Source organism: Musa acuminata, chromosome BXJ2-7 (assembly GCF_036884655.1).
Source record: "Musa acuminata AAA Group cultivar baxijiao chromosome BXJ2-7, Cavendish_Baxijiao_AAA, whole genome shotgun sequence".
Classification (NCBI taxonomy): domain Eukaryota; kingdom Viridiplantae; phylum Streptophyta; class Magnoliopsida; order Zingiberales; family Musaceae; genus Musa; species Musa acuminata.
The window spans coordinates 32,111,202-32,135,434 of NC_088344.1; the positions used below are offsets into that span (position 1 = coordinate 32,111,202).

The 24,233-nt window shown below is 37.1% G+C and overlaps 1 protein-coding gene across 3 annotated transcripts in view; it reads right to left on the reverse strand.

Moving 5' to 3' along the window:
* LOC103992311 (probable histone acetyltransferase HAC-like 1) overlaps window positions 1–22,416 on the reverse strand; it is a 28,141-nt gene extending 5,725 nt beyond the window's left edge. Inside the window, exons 1-15 of one of the 3 annotated variants that reach the window (XM_009411957.3) lie at window positions 22,122–22,416; window positions 21,233–21,598; window positions 17,588–17,696; window positions 17,026–17,338; window positions 16,459–16,950; window positions 14,485–16,253; window positions 11,069–11,365; window positions 10,689–10,964; window positions 8,937–9,065; window positions 8,570–8,770; window positions 8,259–8,401; window positions 7,859–8,171; window positions 7,514–7,653; window positions 4,885–4,963; window positions 4,323–4,712 (exon numbers count right to left, since the gene is read on the reverse strand). In XM_009411957.3, coding sequence (XP_009410232.2) covers window positions 4,323–4,712; window positions 4,885–4,963; window positions 7,514–7,653; window positions 7,859–8,171; window positions 8,259–8,401; window positions 8,570–8,770; window positions 8,937–9,065; window positions 10,689–10,964; window positions 11,069–11,365; window positions 14,485–16,253; window positions 16,459–16,950; window positions 17,026–17,338; window positions 17,588–17,696; window positions 21,233–21,414 — 4,833 coding nt within the window. In that variant the 5' untranslated portion in view covers window positions 21,415–21,598; window positions 22,122–22,416. Of the gene's footprint in view, window positions 1–4,322; window positions 4,713–4,884; window positions 4,964–7,513; window positions 7,654–7,858; window positions 8,172–8,258; window positions 8,402–8,569; window positions 8,771–8,936; window positions 9,066–10,688; window positions 10,965–11,068; window positions 11,366–14,484; window positions 16,254–16,458; window positions 16,951–17,025; window positions 17,339–17,587; window positions 17,697–21,232; window positions 21,599–22,121 lie in introns of those variants that run through there. The other 2 variants (XM_065118005.1, XM_065118006.1) reach the window with 2 other exon arrangements.
* Window positions 22,417–24,233: the final 1,817 nt, after the last annotated feature.

A 24,233-nucleotide genomic window follows, 5' to 3' on the forward strand; every position in this document is an offset into this window, starting at 1 on the left:
GAGTCGATGGTCTTGTCTACACAATTTAAGGATGGTGCATGGACCAAGGAATAGTATTTTACATATGTCATCCAAGATTTAGATCATGGAACTCGACAAGGTATTGGTCAAGTTTATACACAGAAGGGAAAGACAACAGATGATTTTGAGCAGATACGACAGAGCGTAAATGACATAAACACAGAGTGAAGCTCATCGTATTTACAACCATCGTATTATGAAGAATCTTACGACCAACAATAGCACGATGATAGTTGGCCATACTTCTTCGAGTAATAGTACGATAATCGATCTTACGATATGGAACAATAGATCAGTAGCGAAAGTAAGAGTTCTAACATTTTCCATGCTTTGCATCAATATATGCCACATTCGTCTTTGCCTCAAGAGCTGCATCGGACACATGTGATTCACAACGATCAGACTACAACCATCACCACATTAATGCACCAATGACATACGATGTATTTGTACACTATGTCATGAGACCAATTTTAGGATTGAGTCCGACAAACATATCAAATTGATATATAGATAAAAAGGTAGAACTAGGTATATCCATTGATCGATTACTTAATTTATTTGAATCTAAAAGTTTAAATTGTTTAAAAAATAATCTAACAATTCAAATCATTTCTTTGTAGACAATTCAATATTAACGGATGGACGATTTGCAATGCACTACAAAGCTACTCCAAGCCCGAAAAAGATGTGCTACTATTCTTATCTAATTTAGATTTTTTTGCTAAAATTATACTAAATTTATATTTATTTCTAACTTAAAAACCTTAATCTAATTTTTTTTCTATTTTTCAGGTATTTTTGGCGTACTGATATACGATATGTTGATGCATCTCGGTACGTACCATACTAACCACTGGTTGATACATCGGTACGGACCGATAAGACGAACCTTGTATTTATGACTAATATACACTTTATTATTAATTAAATACAATAAGATTATCATTAAATTAGGATAAAAATGCTAAAATAGGATTTTTTTGTGAATTTCTAACCATTTTTTACTTTGTTTTAAAATCAGGTATATACCAGCACACCGACATATGTGTTAGGATCCCTTAAGATTTCTTTATTTTCTAAGCTTTTGAATAATGTTTATTGAGTTTGTTTAGTTTAGTTAGAATCAGATAGAGATTTATTTAATATTTATTATTAGAGTCCAAGTCCTGGTGGACTCTGGGTGGAACTCTATAAATAGTGATGTAACCGTTTCTTTTCGGCAGACAATGAAATATTATTGTCTTTTGACAAACCCTAGGAGGCCGATCCCCTCGAAGTGATCATTCTCTTTTCTCCCATTTCTTCCATGATAAAACCCTAGGGTGTTATCATTTGATATCAGAGCAGCGATCCTCGACGTTCTCGCTGCGGTTATCATCCAAAAAGAGAGAGAGAGAGAGAGAGAGAAAGAAGAAGAAGAAGTCGTAGCCTGCTTCCCCTGCTTCCGGCCAGCCCACCCGCCACTGTTGCTCTCCGGCCAACAACCACCATCGCCCCGCTTCCCGGCCAGAGCCCACCGCCGCCCATCGCCTCCCACTCGAGCCACCACAACTGCCAGGAGACGATGCTGCTAGTGTCCCATCCCGCCGCAACCCCGCTCCCCTTCTCCACCACCACCGCCGTTGCAGGGCAACCCATTCTCCACCGCCGCTACTGCTCCCCAGTCACCAACCTCCCCTTCTCTAGCACCGCCGTTGCTTCTCGGACAGGGCGACTCACCTCCCCATCGCCGCCTCTGCTTCCCGGCAGCTCGCACCCCTGCTTCCCTTCTTCCCCACCACTATTGCAAGGCAACTCCTTCTCCACCGCCGCTGCCGCTTCCCAGCCGCTCGACCACCATCGCCGCTGCTCCCCGGCCAATGGCCTTCCCTCCCCATAGCCTCATCTCACTCGAGCAAGAAGGGCCATGGCGGCTACTTCGCAGCCAGCGGACCACCCCTCTCGTCGCTTCTACCGTCGGCGATGCTGCCCCTAGTCGCGACCCTCGTTGCCTCCTCCTCGACCACTGCCGCCGCTACTCCTCGACCAGCGACCTTTCCTCCTCACATCTTTGCGCCGCCCTGCCGCAACTCCAGCAACGCACGCACCACCGATTCCCCTTCTCAACCCCGACCGTTTTAACGCTGCCTCCCTCCTCATGGCAATAGAAATAGGGCAGCAACTCTTCCTCCTCGGCAACTTCGGGTCGACATCAGAAACAAGAACTGGGGATTATATATTTGCAGTCTTACGCAATAGCTACCGATAACTCGGTGAAAGCACAAATGGAAGCATTAGAAATCAGAATTGAGAACCGACAGCAAGAAACACTTAATGATTTCAAAAAGAGCATACTGGAGAGCCTTAGCAACTTGCAACAAGATGGGAGCTCAAGTTCTATGTTGAACAGATCTAGAGATACAGGAAAAGAGCCCCAAAATTGTGACACAAACTACCCATGCATTAAGGTAAGATTTCCGAGATGGGAAGATGAGGATCCGACTAGTTGGATCTCTAGGGCAGAAAATTTTTTTCGCTTTCACAGGACCCCAGAAAAATCCAAGGTAGAAATAGCCTCAATCCAGTTAGACGAAGATGCAATCCAGTGGTATGATTGGTATGAAACTTGCCATGGAGTTCCTTCGTGGGAGCAATTCAAGAGAGGGCTTCTTGTTCATTTTAGCCCATTTGAATACAAGAATGTTGATGGATAGCTCGTCAAAATTTGTCAGAATTCTAATGTGTTGGAATATCAGAGCAAGTTTGAAAGATTAACAAATCAAGCCAGAGATTGGCCTGAACGACAACTTGTGTGTACATTTATTGAAGTACTTAATTCAGATATCCGGTGTGAAGTTAAGGCTCGTCAATCCCGCACTATGATAGTTGCGATCTCATTTGCACACTTGCATGAGGAAAAAATCAGCAGGAAAAATCGTCGAAACAGAAGTAACCACAAACAGATGACCAACAAGCCACTCGCCCCATCTATTCTCAACTGGAACCCTAACACCCGAAGACTAACACGAGAAGAACTCAAGGAAAGATCAGTGAAGGGTTTGTGTTGGCACTGTGATGAAAAGTGGAGTAGGGAGCACCGATGTAAACAAGGGCAACTTCTTATAATTGAACCAATTGACGAGGAACCGGAAGCTAAGAATGTGGACTCCGATCATGAAGGTATGGATTCTAATGAAGATGTTGGACCTATCATACATATAGTGCATTCATTAACCAGCTACTCTAACCCGCAAACTATGAAAGTTGGAGGAACTCTGGAACATCAGCATGTTATAGTTTTGATTGATACTAGTAGCACTAACAATTTTATGGACAATAAAGCTGCTGACCGATTGACCTACCACATTGAAGGTTGTGACAGATTCGAAGTAAAGATCGCTGATGGATGGATTTTAACTTGTGATAGCAAATGTTCAAAGATAAAACTGATTATACAGGGCCAAGAGATTCTTACAATGATTACTACATTAAAATGCTGACCTATTGCTTACACTATCAAAAAGTAGAGACCATACTTACTTGATCAACGGGTTGTGATGCGCTGCAGATAGCCTATGACTGAAGTGCTGAAAGAGAAGCTCCCCGAGTTTGATGCTGCTCAGCCTTGAGGACAAGGCTGATTTGAAGAGGGAGGAATTGTTAAGATCCTTTTATTTTCTAAGCTTTTGAATAATATTTATTGAGTCTGTTTAGTTTAGTTAGAGTCGGATAGAGGTTTATTTAATATTTATTATTAGAGTTCAAGTCCTAGTGGACTATGGGTGGAACTCTATAAATAATGATGTTACCGTTTCTTTTCGGCAAACAATGAAATATTATTGTCTTTTGACAAACCCTAGAAGGCCGATCCTCTCGAAGTGATCATTCCCTTTTCTCCCATTTCTTCCATGATAAAATCCTAGGGTCTTATCAATATGGCACACCAGTACCGATCGGAAGATACCGATCCATCCACGGACTGATACCATCGATCTGCATGGTATGACTATCCCTGGGTAAAACAATTGTTATGCAATCTTCATGTTATCGAATTCAATACAGGGCTATATCTTTTGACTATCATTTTGATAACCAAACTAATTCATTATCTGTATTCTTCCACAAAAAGAAAACAAAAAAAAGCTTAAGAGTTATAGAAATTCTTTATAAAAAAACATAATAATGGTTCTGAAAATGTTAGAAACATTCTAAAAGAAACAAAAAGGACAGCATGACAATGACTAAGAATTAACACGATACTATGCTCAATGAATTGGTGACATCCAAAATAAAGTGCAAATTTTATTCAATAAAGTTACCTGTAAGACTCGTTTTGCCCGAGCTTCTTTGTTTTGTGCATCATGATCAACCATCGATGGATGATTAGTCAACATATGAGGATGATCGATACCACCTTTTTGATAACAAGCATTGCATACATCAAAATCCGGACAAATTTCACAACGCCAGCCGTGACCAGATTCAATATCATGATGGCAGACAAGGCATGTGCTCACAAATGCAGGCGCAGTAGGATTATGGAGGTGATATAAAACCATCATTGATGAATGCTTAGCACGGCGAAGAGTATCATATTGATAATGGTTTCCTTGACAAAGACTCAGAAATGCCTGCCTGGTGTCAAAAAATTCACTTTCTAAGATATCATCTTTGTCTTTTGTATCCTGAGCGACATCATTTATTTCAACCTACAGGATAAAAATGTGTACTGGATCAAAGTTTTGGTAATATACACAAAAAATACACAATAACAGTAACTCAGCCACAAGCATGCAGGTCTTTTGTGAAATGTATACACAGACACACAAAAGAAGATAAGATTGGAAACACAAGAATGAGCCTTCCATTACAATAACTCACTGGATACAGAGTATGCTTTTCCCTACTATTAGTAGGATGTCTATCCCTTTCATCAACTCTTTGTTCTGCTTCGTGGCACCTACAAGTCAATAGAAACAAATCAGTTCCAGACTCCAATATTTTCAGCTCCTCTTAGAATAACACACATGGATGTTTGAGCAGAATAAATTCATTTAGAAGCAACATAGGACCAATGAGGAAAGACATTTAACCAGAGTAGTCCAAAGCAAAGTATGCAATTTCGTACCGTACCGGAGTTTCGATGTTCACTCGGTACGGTATGAAACTGTATACCGAGCGGTATATCGTTCGGTATATATATATATATATATATATATATATATATATATATATATATATATATATATATATATATATATATATATATATTTCATTCCGTCCGGTAACGGGCAGTCTATGTACCGGTAAGTTAATGGACCGGTACATACCGTCCGTACTGGGCGGTATTATTCGAAATTGCATACCTTGGTCCAAAGTTCATGGCTGAATCACTTCAAACTACTTACACTAAATCTTGTATGTACTAAAGTATGCAGTTATTCTAACATTTCTATATTTGTAATGGGCAAGAAACTTGATTAGGATGCAAACCTGCTTTCAAGCTAGCTTGTATTCCTCCTTTTGAATCACTTCAAAGTTCAAACTAATAACACTAAATCTTGTATGTATTAAAGTATTCAGTTATTTTAACAGTTCTAATTTTGTAATGGGCAAGATGCTTGATTAGGGTGCAAACCTGCTTCCAAACTAGCTTGTTTTCCTCCTTTTAATCCTTTTTCTTTTTACCCTTTAACAAATAAAACAAAGTTTCTTCTCAACCTATTATAAGATTATATATACTTTACCATGGTTAAGAAAATTCATATGAACCTTCAAAGCTGTTCTCAGTGTAAAAATAGTTGTCATTTATGAAATCTCTCTACTCATTACACCATGAGGATCCACCCAAACATAATTAATAGAGAATTGACTACATGGATAATTAATTATCAACTATTCGAAGCAGAAAGTAGTAGCAGAAGGTAGAAAACCAATACCATAGTGATGTAAAACCAAAACTAAACTGCATCATTTTGTTTTAATTTGATAGTGATCTGTCCCAATGATCCTCCAGTGGTTGAGTAAATCTTCCAAAAGCCAATGAAACCTAAAAATTTGATGATGTAGATCTTACCCTCCCAGACCCCACATTGACAAAAGCCTAGTTCACAAGCCCTCTCCAAACGGAAAGAGACAACTCATTTGCTCAACTTTATTGTTTCCAATAGTGACTGGTTCAAAATTGGAGGACCATCAATGATCCATTTGAACAAGTCATCAAGAGGCAGCAACAATAAGAGACGAGATTCACCTAAAAGTAGGTTGTTTCGAAACAGAAAGCCAGAAAGCAGTAAAAGACTTTTAAAAGGACAAGCAGACTTGAACTTTCCTAGATCCCATATTGGTGCAGGAACCTCATGCACCTGGCTGCCTATTGCCAAGAAATAATTATATAGTCGAGTTTAAAGTCCACCAATTTGGTAGCATGCAGAAAAGTCACTAAAGTGGAACCAAGTTAAGCACTCCTAGACTAGTCAGTTTTGAACAAAAAAGGCCCAAAAGCAGTAAAATAACTTTAGATAATCACTTCGCTGAATTTTAAGGAATAGCACTACCATATAAATTTAGAAGCATCAACTAGTCAATGATGTTCAGTACATTTACTTGATTGCAGTTATATAATCTTCAAACTTATAGCCTATCAGAAGCAATTAGTCAAGGATAATTCTTTTAAAAGGAATGAAAATAAATCATGATATTTAAACCAAGGTTCGCAATACCGTACCATACCGGTATTTCGACCTGGGCTCGGTACCGGTATGATACAGTATACCGAGTGGTACACCCAGGTGTGCCGAGTACTGTAGCACCACCACAGTGCTACAGTGCACTCGGACCGGTAACAGGCGGTCCGCGTATCGACAACCTATCGGACCGGTACGTACCGCCCATACCGGGTGGTACAGTTCGGTGCGATAGACCCTGATTTAAGCAATCAATGCAGAGTAGACAAAAAAAAAAGAGTATGACTTGATAATTAGAACCATATTATTTATAGGTGATGTTATAGCTTCAAAACAAAATTTCAATAATTGCTTAGTTGCTCTTCAATTCATTTGTTTTGCCATTTGACTCATCCTTTTCTTCCTTGTAGAAGTTCAAAAAGTAGCGAATAGAGAGAAGATGAGACATGAAGAGAAAGGGAATTATATTCTTTAAAAACAGTGCCTCCTGTTGCTAGAAATAAGAGCAAAACATGTTTGAGGACAAGCATGTGAATAAAATAAGTAACAAAACAATACTAGAATGAAAGACATCATATTTTTGGCATACCTACTGGCATCAGATGACCGAATGCCATAAGGTACTTGCAACAATTAATATGGAAATAACCAATTTACATTTGACATATGGAGAATCTCTATCGACGCCCCTATCAGCTATATTCCATCAATTGATACCATCTATCGATCAAAGATAATTAGTTTTTGCCTTTTTTGTTGTTGATTTTCATGATATTTTAGCTCTTCAAAAATATGAGAGTGCTGCCCTTTAGAAAGATACTCACTTGTCACAAAGTTGAAAGTTTTTGCATTGACTGCAGACCCATCGTGTCCCAGATACCATAAGTATGCAACAATGGGTGCAAGCATACTGCAAATGGACCATTATAAAATCTTCCTTCATAGGGCATATGGTTTCACCAAGCTGTATAAAGAAAACACATATAGTTAAGTTAACTGGACATAATGGACTCAGGAAAATTCTCAAAATAATTAAGAAATAAGCAAGACACATGATCAATTTGGCTCCATCAAACAACCCAGCAAATATTCTACAAGACTGTTATAAGATGATATGAAGATGAAATTCTCAGTTACTAAATAATGAAGACCCAAGTAAGAGAAAATACTTTTTGCATCAACAATGCATCCTTAGAAGCGTTTCCAGAAAGATCAGTTTGACCAACAGCTTTTAAAGCCCTTTTCATAATAGTCTTTTTCGTTTTTCCTTTCTTTAGTTGTTTTCTACAATCTTCCTCGTGGCGAAGTTGGGTAATCATATCCTCAGCAGCACCAGGCCAATAATCTCCATCAAAATATGGCAAACGAGCTGCGGTTACTTTAGCCTTGCTCTCCCCCATAGTTACAAAGAAATGATCATACAAGTTAGTCAGGTCAACTGCAATATTCTCCTTAGCAGCTTTTCGAAGCATAGTTAAGTACCTGACAAAGTTTTAAAAAATAATGATAAAAAAAACGGAATCAAGAAAACAATACTTACTGAAGGAAAAAGATGACTAGAAGCTTTACCATTCCCTGAGTTTGTCAGATTTTGGGGTCTTCTGAATCTCAGGGTGGCAGTACAGTATGTAGTCTTCACCCTTCAAAGGAGGGCAAGCCCAAATGTAACAACTGGTGAACCCCCGTTTCTTGCAATATTCAAGATATCCAATCTGTAAGGGCACATAATCATTTATCACTCATAATGGGACCGAAACAGGAGACTCAAATTACACCTTATCATCATTGCTTCTGGAGGAAAAAACATGTAATCACCAAAAAAATATGGAAACAGATTAATTTTGAGAACATCAATAAAAAGGCTAAAGAACTCCAAGTACCAGAATTTCATGATAAACAAAAGTCCGTAAAGCTTCCCCAGTCACTGTTTTGATTTCAGGCCTGAAGTACTTGACGGAATCTAAATATGAAAGATAGACACGCCGTTGGTTAGGGAAAGAGCATTCTGAACTAAATTCTTGAACATACATCCCAAATAGGCATACTTCTACACCTTCTATCTTCTGAAACAACAATATAGCCTGAAACAAGGGTCAGTTAGTTTAGAGTCTTTAGACTATGTAGATTTCATCATAAACTTGGAGCTACTTCTTAAGATTTTTTTGAAAGTTTGGTTAATCTATTTCTGCAGAGTAGGACAATAGGAATCATGCATTCCATGGTTTATCAAGTATGTAGCTTTTGTACCTTGGATTTATAGGGAAACTCTTTAGGGTAATTTTCCTCCTGAAATATCTCGAGAAATTGCTGCTTTACTTCCAATTTTTTGTCAACAGATGATACAACCCTAACTACAAGCCCTTCAGCTGATGGCACCTGATATATGGAAAAGAAGTAATAATTTTAAAACTATAATGAACAAGAATTTACCATTTCTGTTTAGAAACAAAAGAAGCTAAAGGAATATAAAAGCATGATAAACTTGCTTACTAATGAGTTAAACATGTCTGTACATTAAATTTAGTTGATGACTAAAAACTCAGGACAACAATAGTTCAATTAGGTAAAACTCCACTATTATTAATGGCTGATGAGATCAGCCCTAAATTGATATGCTCATATATAGGCCATGAGCATAATGAACACATGCATCATTCTCATTGTCTAAGACTGATCCTACAGAAATAAAAGCATGTGATTATATGAAGCAGCTCATGGATAGGTCAAATGTGGCTCTTGAATATGCTGAGTTATATCAAGAAAGGGAAATCATTGGTTATGTACCTAAATTAAAAGTGAAATAGAACTTAAATAATTAATCCATCAAAAGGTGAGGGCACAAGATTCATGCCATTATTGGTTTGTAACTCTCTCCATAGTTAACATCATGGCATGTGAATAACAGTAAACCAATTTCAACATTTTCAGATTAAGTAATGTATAAATAAGACTTAACTAAGACCAAACAGAGAGTATTAATTATGATATGCAAAGCATAATTTATGATTGCAACACCAGATATTTTTTATTGGTCTCAGTCCACAATAAGGTTACTTCATTGCTAGTTGGATCATTCTTGGGTTTTGATGAAACAAGATCTCTGCATAGAGGTCTCAGGTTGCATAAGTTAAAATTCCTAGACTTACACTAGAGGAGTCTTGTGCAATGTGCATCATATTTGTAGGACTGGGACAGGTTAATAAGACTTTGGCTTTTTTTCCATGATCTTTGATAAGTGTTCTCTAAAATCTTGGAGTTGTTTTTAAGTTAGATAACTAGTTGTAGATTTAAATTTTTGGATATAATTCCGATTAAAGACAAAATAGATAAGATGTTCTGATCTTATATAGAGCCCTAATTCTTCTGATTATGTCAAGTTGATCAGTAAAGGATTCAATGATTCATGTAAAAAGTGTACCAAGAACACCTCGTGTCATTCTGCAGATCTCTTCCTTCTCACATATAATGTATGGCAGGAACAATTAAGAGTTCCAATGGAACTCATATTTTAACTAGCATGCAATGCAAATTTGAAAAAGTAGGGCAAAGATAGAAAAATATAGTATGGGTATCAGAGATGAATCTGATCACAATAAAACCTGATGTTTTACTAGAAGCTCAAATACTAAAATGCAGGACTCATAGAAGATGGTTTATGAAGTGAACTATAGGTCCAGAAGTTATCAAGGTTCAACCAAAGTTATCTGGATTAGACATTTAAATGACATTAGAAATTACAGCAGGAATAGGAGAAGAAGAGAAGCAATATACGGAGAATAGAAGAACAAGGAATCCAAGCCACTGGTCAAACGGAGGTTAGTAATGCCATAGATGTCTGATCAAATGGAGGTTGTTTGGCACCATTTATGAACTATTACTAAAATATGTAGTTATACGATTTTGGCTATAGTTCCTAGAATGTCTTTCATGTCCATCAGAAGTGCAGACCAAACTGCAATTTGTAAAATTGAAAAGGACACGGAAACGAATCCCACTAACCTCATCAAAAGTTTTCCCAAGATGCCTGGATCTCTCTTGCCTCTCCTGCTTAAGCCGTTTAAAAAGCCGTTGTTCTATGTGATCACTGAGAAAAGTTCTTGGCAAATCTTTTGCACCAAGAACAGCACTCTGGGGCAAGGGCTTGCGTTCACCACTTTCTATCTCCTGCATGTAGCAACTAGGGCAAGTGTATTCGGCTTCTCCATCATTTCTTCGACCATTAAATAGAGCACATATTTGATGTTGCCAAGTTTCACATTTATCACATTGCACCCACTATTATAGAACACAGATGACAAATCTTTAAACTTTTGCATAGTAGGCTCTAAAACCCAAAAAAGATAAGAAAAGAAAAAGAAAAGGCCAAAGAAAAAACTTACCCATTCTTCAGTTTCCTCATCATTTCTCTTCTTCTCAAGCTTTGTCTTTAAGAATGTAGATCCTTCAGCTTCTATAGTGTCACCTCGAGCCTCATTATAGCATGGTGTACAAACGTAGAGACGGGTTTCACCACTTCCAATTGTATAATAAAATGCATTTCGCTTTATTCGAGCACCACATCGAGAACAATATATTGGAGGGGGCTCAAAAATGAGTTTTTCCACTGCACAAAGCTGGCACGAGTTCTCAGTCATCAAGCGCTCCATTGCTTGATTCCTTTCAGCTTTGGCCTTACTCTGCAGGAAAAAGAAAAGAACGAACTAACACTAGTTAGTTGCATTGATTGACATGAATAATCTTACATGCATTTTCCAAAGAAATGAATAATCTGATACACACCATGTGGCATACGTGTAGCCAACAACTCAAAAGAATGATACCTTTGAATAATGCACAAAAAAATAAATAAGCAGTGACACAGGCCCAAACCCCATCTTAGTTTACCATGTATAACTTCCTTATCCGTTTAGGAAAGCCTTATTTGATTGAACAAATCTTTTCTTCCTTATTGTTTTTTTAATCTGCATACGTTATTAAAAACTTACAAACTGGATGAGGCCATTGTTGAAAAAATGGGAACCTCTAAATTTGGCAAATAGCTACGAGGGTAGAAAAATTACATCCCAGGTATAAAAGGACAGTGGAAGCATCATTAAAGACTTGAATTTTATTGACAGAATATTGAAACAATTAGCTTCTACTCTCCAATTTCTACAGGAATTTTGGTATGAAGTGTTGTTGACACTTAATGATCATAATTATCTAATGTTAATTTGAACTACAGGCTGTACAAGTTATTAAAAAGTTATCATGAATATGAGACAACCTGATAAACATAGATATTACGTCAAGTGAGTGTACATCAATATATTAAGGTGTAGTAGCCAAAAGACTTTTGATTATGTTAAAAGATGTTAAAATATAATTGGTTCTGCTAGTTGCACACAATCTCCTGATTTGTCCACACTGGCTATTAAGATGACAGGATATCAGATGGCATATATAATCAGCACCTTGTCACGGACATGAGAAAAATGCACATCACTGTTTGCCCCAAGAAAAAAGAAATATCATTAATAGACTTATCTAATAGCCTATTAATTTGGGATCACTACTATCAAGTTCAACCTTCATCATATTTCCAAATAGATGGTCAGTGGGGAAGAAAGATAAATTCATGTACCACTGGCTGCTGCAATTATCATAATTTTATAAGGATAATGGTTCTAATTATTGGATTGAATAATTTTGCACAGCATATTTACAGTAATGCAGCCCAATACTTGAAGTGCTACAGAGTGCCATGCTGGCCCACAGACCAGAAAGCTATCAACATGCACCATGCTAATTTATGTTGGAAATACTAATACATGTCCAGCCAATTAGCCTTTGCCCAGTGGAACCATATTTGGCACAACCAGTTGCCACAAAACTATAAGCCATGATTAAAAAATATAACAAAAAAAATCCTTTCTACCAAAGATGAAGGCAGATGCTGAGTTTTCTAATTATATTTCAGCATGAACAATGTGGTAAAATGGAATTAGTAGATGCAACAAATGCACCGAAAAAACAATGTAAAATTTGCCAAACAAACATGCCCCAAAAGTTAAAGAATTTGTTCGTATTTATTTATTCAATGGTTCTAGAACTGACAGCTTATCCTTTAACCAATTATCCAAGATATAAGAAATACTTTTGAGTCATGGTTCAGAATACCAATTGGACTAGCATGTACTAATGCAACCAAGCACCATTAATGGACTATAAGTGCCTTTGGGAACACATTTACATTTTTAATGTGCATTTTAAGAATATGATTTGAGTGAATGCATAATTATAGAATGACTTAAGTGTTTGATAAACAATAGATGAAAATTGTATTCAAATATGCATTAGCATAGGTGTTGTTTGGTAAAATTGTTTTTCAAAAGTCCATTGAATACTTTGTGATAAATTTACCCTTCTAATATTTTTAATATTTATTCAAAAATGAATACATATTTTTCATTTAAATTAATAAGTAAATAAAATAAATTAAGTAAATGAATGAATGTATGCAATCTTATAAAAAAATTATTGTATGACTTAGATATATAATAAAGAAAACTATATAATCATATATATGGATGCCAAATAACCTTTGAAAAGAAATAAATAAAATTTCACCTTATCGAACACATAAATCATGTTGGTTAGGGGAGAAATCGAGAGAAGGGGAGAGGAAATGAGGGTTAGGATTTCTATTATATAGTGATAATTTTTTATTTTAGGGTAATTTGGGAAATTGAAAAAAATTCATTAGCATCCAGCAAATGCTAAAATGCTAATGTTATCCTAGGGTAGCATCAGAATTTGGGCATTTGCAATGGGGCCAAATGTGATTTGAGAAAAAATTATCAAACATCAATTTATATTTAAAATGTGCATGGGGCCCTCAATGAACATTTTAAATATATCCCCCAATGCACCATATAAGCTCAATACCACTCAATTCACTTTTTTTTCAATAAGCAATGCAGATCAATAGACCACTCGGTGTCTTGGTAACATATGAGTCTGACCTTTCACTGAAAGCGATCTAAGACCAGTATTTAAAGCTTTAAATAAATATCTTTAAGAAATCTCATAGACTCATACAACTGACAATCAAATTGCTACAAAAAGTCTTCAAAGTTTTCACTGTTGCATTTCAAATTCAACAAACATGTCTAGAGATCAACCAGCAAAAATATGAATTATATTGAACATCCAAGTATCCAACAATTTCCATTTAACGCAAATACACACTCAAATATGTGCTCAACATTTAAGACTCTCTATATGCAAGTGTAAGACTGCATACTGATTTTTCACATACCCCACATAGACATAGCTGGAAGCCTTGTGCACTCCACCATACTTATGTAAGCTCAACATCTTCATGTTTTTAAATTGACAATTAAAATTCTATTTAAGGCAGTAAACTATATCACACTCATCCAAACCCTATTAGTGCAGGAATTCCGAACAAAATAGTTTAGTAAGGCCAAAGGCATTTCAATAGTGATACAAACACACGAGCCCTTTATAGAAGTACCAAACAGTCAACAATGTTAAGGCTTAAGCATAAAAAAGATATAAGCCACTTAACTAAAAGAAGTAGAGAAACTATTAAGTGAAGAGGAACAGCAAGTAGTTATCTTAAACAATCATTTAAATAATGGAGAACATAAGAATGCTGTTATGCAGATACAAGGGTATCCAAAAAAGGGGAAAATCCATAAATGGGCTTTGCCAAGCTAAAAAATATCTTTGTCAGTTGAAATATGAAAAAGTAACACAAGAATAATATTGAGCATGTCAAAAACTTAACCTGACCAATCCATTGCCTCAGACCAATTATATGCTCCTTAATTTGTTCCGGAGTGAACAATTCAATCAACGAGACTCCTTTGATCTTTGGCTTCCCTGATTTACTTACAGTTACTTGGTCTGTTGATTGGTTATCTGGATTCTGCTTGACTCCAGAGGCAACCTGATCCAACAGCATATCAACTACCATAGTTTCCTGCTTGACATGAGAGTTGACAGGGTTAGAAACACTGTTGTCCTTTTCACAGCTCGTAAAACTCATATTCTCATTGATATCACTGCCAAAAATTGGTAATTTTTCTTGTCCAGGACCAGAAGGTTCTTCCATTTTAACAATGACCTCAGAATTAGCAGATATCTTCACAATGGTTTGTTTGCACTCTGGGGCCTGTGCCTCCTGGAAATCATATTGCTCATTCCCAGAAGGAACACAGACTTGCAAAGCTTCACTGTTAGGAAAAAGAGATATATTTTGAATCTTCACGCGCTTAGATGCAGGCTGACTGTCCTCGGAATATTCAGGAGGAATTGTATCTGTTTTTATTCCATTAGCACATATTTTTATTTCACTCATCAAAACAGTATCAGACAAAGCACAAGCATGTGCCTTATAGTTTGCTGCTATACGATCACGTACTGGAATGCAGACAGGACAATCAGCTGCTTGGCAATTACGGATATGCTCGACAAGTTTCCTAGATTGGAAACAACGTGGAAACTTACACTGCTCACTGTTACAGATATCCATATGCACAACTAGCTCCTGAGCTTTTGTGCAGTTAGCTTCTTTACACAGTCCCTTTATTGATGGACACCTGCGAGCATGATGCAGAAACAATAGCCACCTCATTTGTTTCAAATAATTATGTTGCCTCATAGATTTGTCACGTCTATAATTCACTTCTCTAGCAGAGAGATGAGATTGCGGAGCTTTATCTTGACCTGTTCTTCTTTGATGAAGCTCCTCCTGAAGTTGGCATGATGGTTTATCTGGCATTTGCGCTTTCTGTAATGATTGAGGATGCCACTGAAACTGCATGAGTTCTGCTTGCGATCCACTAGATATCCATCCAAAGTTATCCAAAACACCATCAGACTGCAGGTGTGGATGCAACAACTGCTGCGAGTCCTCTGAGACAGAAACTTGAAAATCTTGACAGCTGGGCAAGTAACCAAGAAATTGAGCACTTTTAGAATGACCTTCAGCAAAAGTATTTGGCTGGTGTCGAGTCTGTAATTCTGAAGATTGGACCTGTTGAGCTGCTGACAGACTCAAAGATTCAGAACAGGCCACATTCGCATGAGCAGCCACTAGCTGCTCACCAACATTTGAAGTCATTGAAGACTTTCTCAAAGGACCATTCTTTAGTGTTAGTTGTTGGTTCTGCATGCTTTGCTGATGTCTCTGTGGTAGTTGGAGCTGGTTATGAACAAACTGTGCATAAGCTTGATTAGGCTGCTGTGGAGATTGCTGCAAATGCTGTTGTGATTGAAGCAGAAGCTCCGTGGTAGATTGGGATGACCGGTAATTCGTTTTCTCTGAATGATCAAGCAACTGAGGTCTTGTATTCAGAGGAAGTTGCATAGACTGTAAACTTGCATGATGATTTAGCAACCCTGAGTTTGCTCTTGACTGTAGATGCAAACTTACAGAATTCATGTTGTTCATAACAGACAAACCAGATGAATCAGATCTATGAAGGATCTCATCAGTCGTCTTCACTGTATAATCATCAGTAATCATAGGTGATATTTGTTGCGATAATGATGCTGCAGCAAAACAAAGCTACATCCTCTTAAGTTTTGTCATAAATAGCAAACTTATAATTTAATGACAGACAAAGTGAATTAGCATTAGGCTATGGTATTACACTTGCAACATCATATATACAATGGAAACTAACTACGTGAGTAGAAACTAGAGAAGCAAAAATGAATCGACAGCATTGCTTATCCTTAAAGAAGGAAATATTACTTGGCATCCTTGAATGGTGATGTTGCCGCTCAATGTTCTGCTGCAGAGGCTTTGGAGAACTAGCATAAATATTTGGGCTCAGGAAACTCTCAGATGCTGCAGGCCGACTTAGTTGCATGTTGTTCCCAATTAATCCTAATGCACCATTTACAAGTCCATTTGAGAACCCATAAGGGGAACTCTTGTGCAGAACATTGGACCTCATTTCAGCACCAATTTGAGCACCAAGACTATGCAATATATGGCTGCTTTGACTCGCAAAAAATTGCTTTTGTTGGAATGACCGAAGAGCCACTGTAGACTCAGTGCTATTAAATCCAGCTCCATCAGAAAACTCAGAGTTTGCAGATACTGCCTTTTGATTATCAATTGCAGGAGTTGGTATCATTTGACTAAATTGTCTTTGTATGCTTGTTGATGACATTACACTACTTGTGCATGAACCAAGACCAAAATTGGCAGCTTGGTGCTGGTAACCATTAGAAACAGTTCCTACAACAAATGTACATTCAATCGACAGGAACAAAACCCCTAGGTTAATAACAGACTAACTAGACAAAAATTTACCATCTGAGGTATTGAGGGAAGCGTTATTTCCAGCATCAGTTGGACCATTTGTAGTTGATATTAAGTTTCCCATGTTTGCTGTGGTCTGAGTTGCAACAATAGTGCCGGTGGCAGTAATTGTAGGGTTCTCTAATTGAACTGAAGTTGCAGCATTAGTGCTGCCATTGTTCAATATACCAGGAGTTGGACTCGTTGTACTACTAGCGGAAGATGTGATATGATGTGATAAGGGCCGATTGTTGTTGAGAACATTCTTTATTACAGAGAATAAATGGTGTTCAACTGGTTCCAGAGCTAAATTCAAATAAATATCCTGATCACAGATCCATTCATGCATCAGATGGGCCATGAAGACTAGCACAGAAACAGAAACAGCTTATAATATAAGGCTGCCTCTGAAGACAGCCTTTTAGCTAAAGATAACTCAAGGATTTAAGCTTTTTTAAAAGTACTTTAAGTAAACTAGTGTTTCCCAGGCTTAAGTAGCAAGCAGATGAATGAGAACTTGAATTCATAAGAGTTTCCATAGAGATGCAAAGAACTATTGGTAGAATAAAGTTACCCTTGTAGAATCCTTGAAGATGCGTTCCTCCAAACGCCTAACAACTTCTGGTAGCCTACGTACCCATTCTTCAGAAAGTGCTTGAGTTCTTCTTTGAAGAATTTTGTAGCTGGAACATCCAAGCATTTGTAATTGTCATAACAAAATGAAAAAGCACATATGTTGACAGTTAAGAGAATGCTAGACTATTTCAACACTAATAAATGAGACAGTGAATGAAGCCTACAATATCAAAATCTGTTAGCATCCACCATAATTCAGAAGAAACTTTCCAACTCTATGAAACTGATAGACTATATGCTCCAATAGAAACTGATGCAAAAGTATCTTATAGTGACTAGTTATTAGATTTCATGATACTCTACTTCCTAGTCACATTGCTTCAATGTGAACAGCAATAAACTAAGAACCAAGTCTACTTAAAAGCCAATCACACTGACCATATGGTCCATGCCATGGCATGATGCACAAATACCACTCTTATGGGAAAGTGCATATTTCATAACAGAAGTGCATTAGGACAAAATTTACAAAGCTCAACAACATTTGCCATATCATCCCACGAGTGAATTTCTCAAATTTTTGAGGTACAACTGCCATGTAATCTAAGAGGTGGTATTTTCTTTTTATTCTTAACACTACCAATTGGTATTACATGTTCAATACAGTGATTTAAAAAACGCTAGGCGCAAAGGTCCCAAAATGCTCGAGGTGTTAAGCGTTCACTTGAGTGAAGCGAGACGCTCTAAATTATTAAAATATAAAAAATATAATATAATTAATAAATATAATTATTTAAATAAAAATATGATATTAAATTAAAATATTACTGTTAACAGTACATTACTTACTATTAACAGTAACAGAGGAGTATAAAAGGCTCATTGATAATATAAAGTAGAAATCAACAGTGAAAAATGACAACAACAACGATGAGAAGCTGGCAATGGTAGTGACGGGGGATTAGTTTAAGACAACTATGGCAGCACTGCAAACGGCAACGATGGTAGTGGTGGAAACTCCAGAGGGCGTTTGTTAGTTACGGAGGAACCTATGGTCCTTTCCCTCAATAGTGGAAGGAACTGAACACATAGTAATGGCCGAAGGAAGCTACGGGCTATTGCTAGGCCATCGAACCCGTCCGTCGGCAATAAAGGAAGGCTCGGTCCACTGTGTTTGCAGTGGAGGCAATGGTAGTAAGCATCGGCAACGAAGGCAAAAGCAACGCTAGGGTTAGCTCAAGGTCAAGCGGGCATGAAGGGTGGCTCTTGAGGGTAAGAAACTACGTTACTAACTACTGTTGAACTGAACCAAACTTAAGAAGTCTAGTTCGAGGCATATCAATACAACTTGTACTAGAATAATGAGAACAATATTCATGAAATTAAGCTTCTGTCTCAGGTAATATAATCTCTTATATTAACTATGCATGGTAAGGAAATAATACATATCACAATAAACAAAGAGAAACTAGAAAATAAGAGACAAATAGTAAGTATCCAGATTAATATCAGTTTCTAGTGATACTTAAGATGGTAAGTACTTGTTATTCTTGATATGTAGATATTTTACTTTAATTTTGGTGAGTATAATGTAGCAACAAGTCTCCATTAACACAATTTAATATGTCAAGCAAATAGATGCCTGCTTATGAATAATAAGATCCTATCATCTGAACGTATCACAGAGATGACATGAGTAAGGCAAAAGTGAGTCGAACAACCAGCCATATTTATGTTACAAAGTGTTATAGCCCCTAAGCTAGTTCCAGAAGATTATGACAATGGAAATGCCTGGTAAGATGCCAAACAATGCTAGCTTGTAGTTATTTCATGGTTCACAGTTTCTCATTTTCCTCCATTCCTTTTTCTTATTGCGGTGCATCTCCATAATGGCCTTGTTAAAGCATTCCAACATGGAATGACACCCTCAGTTTCTAGAGTCAACTCGTTTCACTGCAGTTTACCATAGCAACTACAGCAAGGTGCCTAGCTCACTGGTTCATATGACTAGCTCTAACAAGCCAACTCTGTTCCTAGTGTAGCTACCCTGCTTTAGCTTAAATGCTCAATATCCAAGTAGGCTTATAAATTTGATCATGACCGAGTGCTTTTTGGATTGTCTCGTTGGCAAGATAAAATGCTGGATCGACATAGGTAAATAATGGAGATCCCCACAATAATGACAACATAAAGCTGGATGTTTATATCCATGGTAACAGAACTAGCAATTTGTCACCTTGACTAATTGGCTTCTAGTCTAATGATTGATGTTATATACCTCCTATATAAGATCTATGATATACATGCATAAATTTATAAGACACAACAAAAATATTACTTATGTCATATGTATGCATGTGATCAGAATATAAATACATCAGGAACTTCCTTGCAGTTTCTTTAGGTAATAATAGATCAGCATCAAAACAGATCAGACACATAAGTCATATATTGCAGAATTAAAAGTTGTGCTAAAAGGGAAGTTTCTTTGAAAAAGAATGTATTTTCTATTTACTGATACCACAAGGTTTTTCATTGAGCTGAACTGAACTCAAGATGTACAGTCAATAGCCAGGCAACAAAGTGAGACTAGATGTCAAGATGCATGCCAGCTCTAATGCTATGTATTATTTATCTTCATTTTGAATTTTATGACAACTTTGTTAGTTTATAACATGTGTACTGGAAGCAAAAAACAAAAACTTGACTATAACTAAAACCAACCAGCATTGGGCTGAGAAACCAGGTAACATATTAAGCTTGGATTGGAAAACACATGCTAGCGCAATATTATGTTCTAATTCTGACTTTGGTATGAATTTTGAGGCAACCTGGATAGCTTAATTCATGCATTTGTTGAGTGTCAAAATGTTTCTTTGCTGGATATAAGAAAACACTTTTATAATGGGCACATAGACCAAGGTTTAGAGTCAAGGCCCACCAAAAGATCACTGTATGTCATGTCTGATGAAGTAGTATGCCATATCTATGTGTGCAGTCTGGTCTATCATACAAATTAGATACTTCTTTGAATTTCTTCATGTAATAATAAATTGGTATATGTAATAGGTCAGAAACATAAGTTGTATACTACAGAAAAATGGTGTAAAAATGTAACTAAAGAAGCTCTCATCTTATAAATGACACCATAAGAAGTCTTCCATTGAGATGGACAATCAAGAAGCCAAATAATATGCTAAGCCTATATGGAAGATGCAGCTAGCTCTAAATCTATTCTTTAATTTTTACAGTTGGTTTGACTTTTAAGATGACTAAGTTATCTTTGCAATAATAAAAAAAATTCTAATAATCAAAGGAGGATGGCCAGAAGCAAAGCAACATGTTAAGCTTGGATAGAAGCAGACAAAGGATACATATAGCAGGGAAACATTGCACCAAAGGGTAATTGGACAACTGATCCCTTGAACCGAGGCAAAAATACCTCCAGCTGAAATAAGATGCCAATTAAAGTTGATGAAGAACAATTAGTGCTTTCTTCCAAGTTCATCACCAAGGAACTCCTAGTCTAGGCTACATCATCACCTTAAGACACCAAGGCTATTGGATGACACTGAGAATGCATGCCCCATAGTGAAAAAGAAAGAACTGCTGAAACAATTGCAAAGTTGTAAGATTTGCTTACATCTTCTGCCGCATGCTAGAGCGAACATTCTGAAGTTCAGAATCCATGGGTCTTGGTCCAAGACTCTGCATCTGAGGCATCATGTAACTTCCAAGCTGCTGGGATGGGACAGACACTTGTGTGCTAACTTGGGTAGACATCTGGGTGGAAATCTGCCCAGACAAATGAGCATGAGCAGTCATCTTCCTGCCTTTCGGTACAACAAGCTGGAAACATTCAAGTGCCAATCATAACAATAAAAACCATCGGAGATGAAGGAGCACGGGACTTTTGCTGACGATACAATATTCTCAAATCCCAATACTTAGTGGAATAAAGGCAGTTAACAACATATTTGCTGAATCCATTGAGACCCTGATAAGCAATCTGCAAAGTGATCAATTTCAGCATAGATCATGCATGAAAGTAAATGAAAAATGTTGATAAGTAAGTTGCCTAGCGATAATAACATGCACATAAAATGAAAGCAATAAATAAACTACTTCATCGACACCATACGCCTTTCTAGTTCTGAAGTGTCTTTCGTCCACACACAGCTCATCACAATCAAAAGTGCAGCTTAAACAAAAAATATGATCCTAAGCCCTTCAACTTTCCAACCATCAAAAAACAAAAAACAAAAAAAAATCTACACACGAAGAAGAAATGTCTGGGGCATATCAATGAGCCCTAAATTGGATAGAGTTAAACACCAACGTCAATGGCTCACTGCCACAGAGGCTCAAACCATACGCTAAATTCCAGAAGGAGCTCGATCGCAAAAAGTTACAAATTCTCTTTCCACGATCAAAATAGGACGGTCAAGAGAAGCAAACTCCACATTTGTATCAACGGCCCCAAACCCTAGCTAGCGTAGTATCGATTAAATTAATGCTCGATAAAAACCTACAGTATGAGGCGGCACCGGCGACCTCCGGTACCATTCGTCGCCAGTGCATCAGCCGTGGGACGAATTACGGCGGCGGCGAACGGAGGGGAAAGCACGACGCCGAAGATGGTTTGATGAAGAACAACTCCGACTCCCGTTCCAAGATCCAAGGAGCCGGACGAATTCAAGCGAACGGGAAGGAATCGAGCAGCTGCCCAACCGGCTGAATTAGAATAAGTTAATGAGAACGCGAGGCAACCGCTCCTCTCCTCTTTTCCTCGCTCTCGATCGATAAATTCGATCTTTCGAACAACGCTTCGAGGAAACCTCGAATTGATAATTTCTTTAATTCTGATTTGGAGTTCTTTTTATTTGTTTATTTTATTTATTTTTATTTATTTTATTTTATTTTATTTTATTTATTTATTATTATTATTATTATTATTATTATTTTGGTGGGCGAGTAAAAGAACTTCCTGAGATGAAATGGATTAGAACTAATATTTGGCCTGTGCCCGTGCTTGTATCGCATGGTGCTTAAATTATAGGGTATTTTACCTTAAAAGAGTCCCTAGTGTTATGTTTTAATGATGCTCCCCTGTTTATCTCGGAAGTATTTTTATTTAATAAAAATATTCCTCCCCCTCAACCAGAGGCATTTGATGGTTGCCAATCGCTTTAGTCATTGAGTGAGTGTCCTCAATGGATGAAGAGTGAGGACGAGAGTATTATCCGAAGTTAGAACATTAAATTTGATGAGTCGATACATATCTTATAATTTCGTTAAGAACAAAGATGAACATTATATGTACATGAAGGTAAGTGGAAGCGTTATTACCATCTTTGTGCTATATATAGATGACATTCCGATCATTGGGAATGATATAGGAATACTCTTCGAAGTAAAAACTTGACTATCTAGACATTTCTTCATGAAGGACTTAAGAGAAGCATCATATATTTTAGGAATTCAGATCTATAGAGATAGAACCAAGAGGATGCTTGACTTATCTTAGTCCAGGCACATAGATATCATTGTCAAAAGATTTGGCATGAAAAATTCCAAGAAATATCTCATATTGATGAGACATGTGATATCGCTTTCTAAGAGTATATCCCTAAAGACTCCTAAAGAATGGGTAGACATGGATAGGATACCCTATGCCTCAACGATAGGATCTATCATATATGCTATGCTATGTATTAGGCCTGATATAGCATATGCTTTGAGTGTCACGAGCAGATATCAGGTGGATCCAAGCTTGGAGCACTAAAAAGTAATAAAGTATATTCTTAAGTACTTGAGAAGGACTAAGGATCTTTTACTAGTATATGAAGGTAGTAACCTCAGTGTTGAGGGTTACACAAACTCGAGTTTCCAATCCGATGTCAATGCCAACAAGTCTAATTCAGGGTATGTGTTCACCCTGAATGAATGATCATTATGCTAGAAGAGTTTCAAGCAAGATATAATGAAGGATCATTATGCTAGAAGGATCACACAAAGAGATCGTGGCCTGAGGAGCTATAGTAGTGGAAAGAGTTACATCCCAAAATAACATTATAGATCTATTAATAAAGTCATTATCTCATATCGTCTTTGAGCATCACAAGGGTTTATTGGGGATCAAATACATATGTGATTGGCATTAGGTCAAGTAAGAGATTGATATATATATATATATATATATATTGTGATGTGAATGGATTTGTACAATGGGAATCGAATCATGATGAAATCACGATAATGAGACTGATTCACCTTTAAACACAAACCCTAAATAATCTTGGTCATAGGTTACTCGAGAAGAGATAACCAAATAGACTAGTATGCTGTATACCCGTCCATATGATGGAGGACGTTGATCTTATAGCAGCTCGTGTGGGGAAACTAGTGATACAGTGCAGATGCTCATTGGAGAATGAGTTCACTAATTGATCCGCTTATGAAATGTTAGATGGTTGATGATGCCTTATTATCAAACAATGATTCCGTTATCCCAATGTACCAAAGATGTCTTGTATGAGTACTTATCTCTTTGATACCAGACTTATAGATCTAGAACTTTCATATCTAGCACAACTAATAATCGATAGTGATAGCCAACCTTACGAGGGTTATTGAGTGTCAAT